This window comes from Cyprinodon variegatus, unplaced genomic scaffold (assembly GCF_000732505.1).
Source record: "Cyprinodon variegatus isolate N-32 unplaced genomic scaffold, C_variegatus-1.0 Scaffold214, whole genome shotgun sequence".
NCBI lineage: Eukaryota > Metazoa > Chordata > Actinopteri > Cyprinodontiformes > Cyprinodontidae > Cyprinodon > Cyprinodon variegatus.
Window position 1 is genome coordinate 511,010 of NW_015150667.1, and position 3,223 is coordinate 514,232.

The following is a 3,223-nucleotide window of genomic DNA, read 5'->3' on the forward strand; positions in this document are numbered from 1 at the left end:
ACAGTTATAGAAGTATGGCGCTATAAAATATTCTAGTATTACAATCCCTTTTCTAATAAAATGGCAGTAAGTTCATGGGTGGGTATGAAACAGTCAAGGGTCTTCATGGACATCATAAAGCGAACATTAGAAGCTGTTCAATATAATAAATGGGTTCATCTCAATAAATTACAATATCTTTAAAAGTTTAATGATTTCAGTCATTCAATTAAAGTGACAGTGTGTAGTTTATATACATTTATTATACATAAATTAAGACCTTTCAGGTTTAATGTTGATAATTATGGCTTAAAGATAATGAGCTTTGGTTCATTAGAATATGAAGACAAATAAAGACTTTTATTAAGGTAATCATTAGTAAAGAAACTTGCTATACTTTGTTCTGTTTTGAAGAATATGAAAGGAAAGTTGAGTGGAAGGAGAAATTACTGTCAAAATGCCACTGGCTATAGCTGTCATAGGGTTCGGAGTGAATATGATGTTCAGTTTAAAAACAAGATCAAAAATTTTACATTTTAATTGCTGTGAGCTTAAAAATATATCTTTTCAGATAAATAAGGGAGGCCAAGGCAGTATTAACAGCTACCTTTCTCAACATGTTTTCCTTCCAAATAACTTCCCATTTATTGGTTTAGATACAGAATTCTTTAAACTGAAGGTTTCTTCAGCTGTTTCCTGTAGTGCTTTACTTGGTGTCTATATATCTGTCAGATGGAAAAAATGTTGACCTGCACATAATGGGGATGGCTCCCAGTTTTTTTTTTCCTGTTTATATAATGTTCAAATTTTCAGAAGAAATTAAGATTTTTCATTGACTGAAAGGAATTTGAATCCAAATGAATAGAAGTAAACACTTCCAAGAACATTAATTATGATCCTCATTAATTACTGTATAACAAGCTGCATTTATACACTTTTATCCTTCCACTTAACTTTCCACGATAAAGACCAGTTATGTTTACTTCAACGCCATGAAGTAAATGACGATTTTAGCCCATGTTGCAGTTTTTACTGCAATATCCTGCCTTTAATTTCTAATGTTATGCGTTGAAAATCGCTCTGAGTTTAACTGTAGGTCTATAAATGTTGTAATTCCTTATTATTTAGGGTAAATTTGCAAAAAACAAAAACAAAAAAACAAGTGGTTTCATTGTCTTACAAATTTTTGTATTTGGAAGACAAGGTCATGATTCCCAACATTTCAGGTTTAAGATTATCCTTCTGGTAATCAATCTAATTCTTTTAATTAGGAAGAGAGAAGTATATAAACTTTTTGATGATATTCCAAGTTGCTGAGATGAACCTGAATTATCATAATTCATTTCAATAGTGAGGCATATGTGTGAGGGGTCAGATTAAATCATTTTTTCTTAGCTTGCCCATTGACCTCTCCATTTCCCCCACTCTCACAGTCTAGATCTTTGGTGCACCTTATTCTCAACAGCACGTTGGTCAACACGTCCTGGTACAAACTCAGGATCACCCAGCCTGGCAGGTACAGGATAGTAATGAGTCCCATGAAATTGTGCGGGTAGTGGGAGTAATCCCAGGAGCAGGCGTCAAACTGCCTGAGGAGCAGCCCACAGCAGAACTCCCAGGTGTAGATGAAGCAGACATAGATGGGCAGGCGCCGCCAGGTCCCCCATCCTCGGCCGAAGTGCAGGTGGAAGTAGAGTTTCTCCACCACAAAGCTGCAGCTGCCGTACATCAGGAAAGACCACAGGGACGTGTGCCCCCCCAGGGTCCCGTCGGTTTTCTCCACCAGGTTGAACAGAGACGTGAAGAGAACCTCATCCAGAAAACCATGCATGCCAAAAAACAAGAAGCGCACGAACCCAGGGAGGGCGCGCGAAGGAGGCGCACCCGGACCACCGAGGCTCCTGCAGAGATCCGCGCAGCTGGAGGAGGGTCTGTAATGCAGGTTGGACAGACCTTTATGAAACACCTGGGAGAAATACAGAGCCAGGATGTAGTGGACCACCAGCTGCGTCCCTGACACCACTCGCACCTGCTCGGTCAGAGTGCTGATGTTCCCTATGAGGAGCTGCAGCCCGATGAAGACAGATGGGTAGAAGACCAGGTGGAACACCACAGGCCGACCTTGGAAGCTCTTCTTCTGGGAGTAGATCTTCTCAAGCGCAAAGTGGGTCAGCGCGTGCATGACGCACAGATACGGAGACGAGAAGCCCACCAGCTTAAAGTCCCGACTGGTTAAAATCCCCTGCAGAGAGGAGAACAGCACATCCAGAGTCACTCCGTGCATGCCGTAGAGGTAGAGCCGCATCCATTTGGGAAGCTCCTGCAGCGGCTCCCCGGTGTCTTCAGACGGTTCCTGTCGCCGGGGCGCCTCAGCTGCTTCCAGGCTGACTGCAGGCTCCTCGGAGCGGCAGCGAGGAGCTTCTCTCCACCGAGAGGCCATGATCAGTCCCTTACTCTGGAGACACTGCTGTCCTTATCCTTGACATTGTTTTTCATTATTTATTTTCCGCTGTGGCTGCAAAATGAAGTGAAAGGTGCAGCAGCGAACGGATGGTGCATTTAGAGCAGCTCGGAAATGCTAAAGCCGAGAAGCCTGCACATAAATACTTATCGGAATAATAAAATATTTAGTTTAAATATACTATTAAACAATTAAACTAATCTTCTGTGTCGGTATTCAATGAAGCATATATATTTTTTGCAAATGTAACCTCTAAATCATAAGGAATTAAAACATTTATAAACCTACTGCAAAACCCAGAGCGTTTTTAAACGCATAACATTAGAAATTAAAGTCAGGATAATGTAGCAAGAACTGCAACACGGGCTAAAATCATCATTTACTTCAATCACGATGAAGTAAACATAACTGTTTTTAAAATTTCTAACTGGCATTTGAAGGCAGCATCTGCAGTCGGGACGTTTGACGCTGACGCAGTCCCGCTGTGACGTAGTGACGCTGCTGTAATTACAAGCCATTAATGATGATTACACAAGATTAGTGCCAGTAAGGATATGCCAAACTGAACTACATCATGTCATTTTCATTACAGCGCTAATTCAGAAAGATGGGGAGATCAAAGCAATTGTTGAAAGTTAAATGAACCACAAACCATGGAGGGTGGTAGCAAAGATATAAAAGGATGGTATATGATTACATAATGAATGACTCAATTGACCCCTCTGAATTTAATCTTCTCACGGAATAATGGGAGAGGCAGCATCATGCTGTGGGATGCTGTTC

At 41.1% G+C, this 3,223-nt stretch overlaps 1 protein-coding gene across 1 annotated transcript; it reads right to left on the reverse strand.

The window, feature by feature from the left end:
- Nucleotides 1–1,113: 1,113 nt before the first annotated feature.
- Nucleotides 1,114–2,507, reverse strand: tmem229a (transmembrane protein 229A). Its single transcript, XM_015380449.1, has one exon. It carries the CDS (start codon nucleotides 2,417–2,419, stop codon nucleotides 1,361–1,363), a length of 1,059 nt encoding a protein of 352 aa, XP_015235935.1. The 5' UTR covers nucleotides 2,420–2,507; the 3' UTR covers nucleotides 1,114–1,360.
- Nucleotides 2,508–3,223: the final 716 nt, after the last annotated feature.

Coding starts and splice junctions, on each gene's coding strand:
- tmem229a (XM_015380449.1), bottom strand. CDS start 2,419: ATGGCCTCTCGGTGGAGAGAAGCTCCTCGCTGCCGCTCCGAGGAGCCT.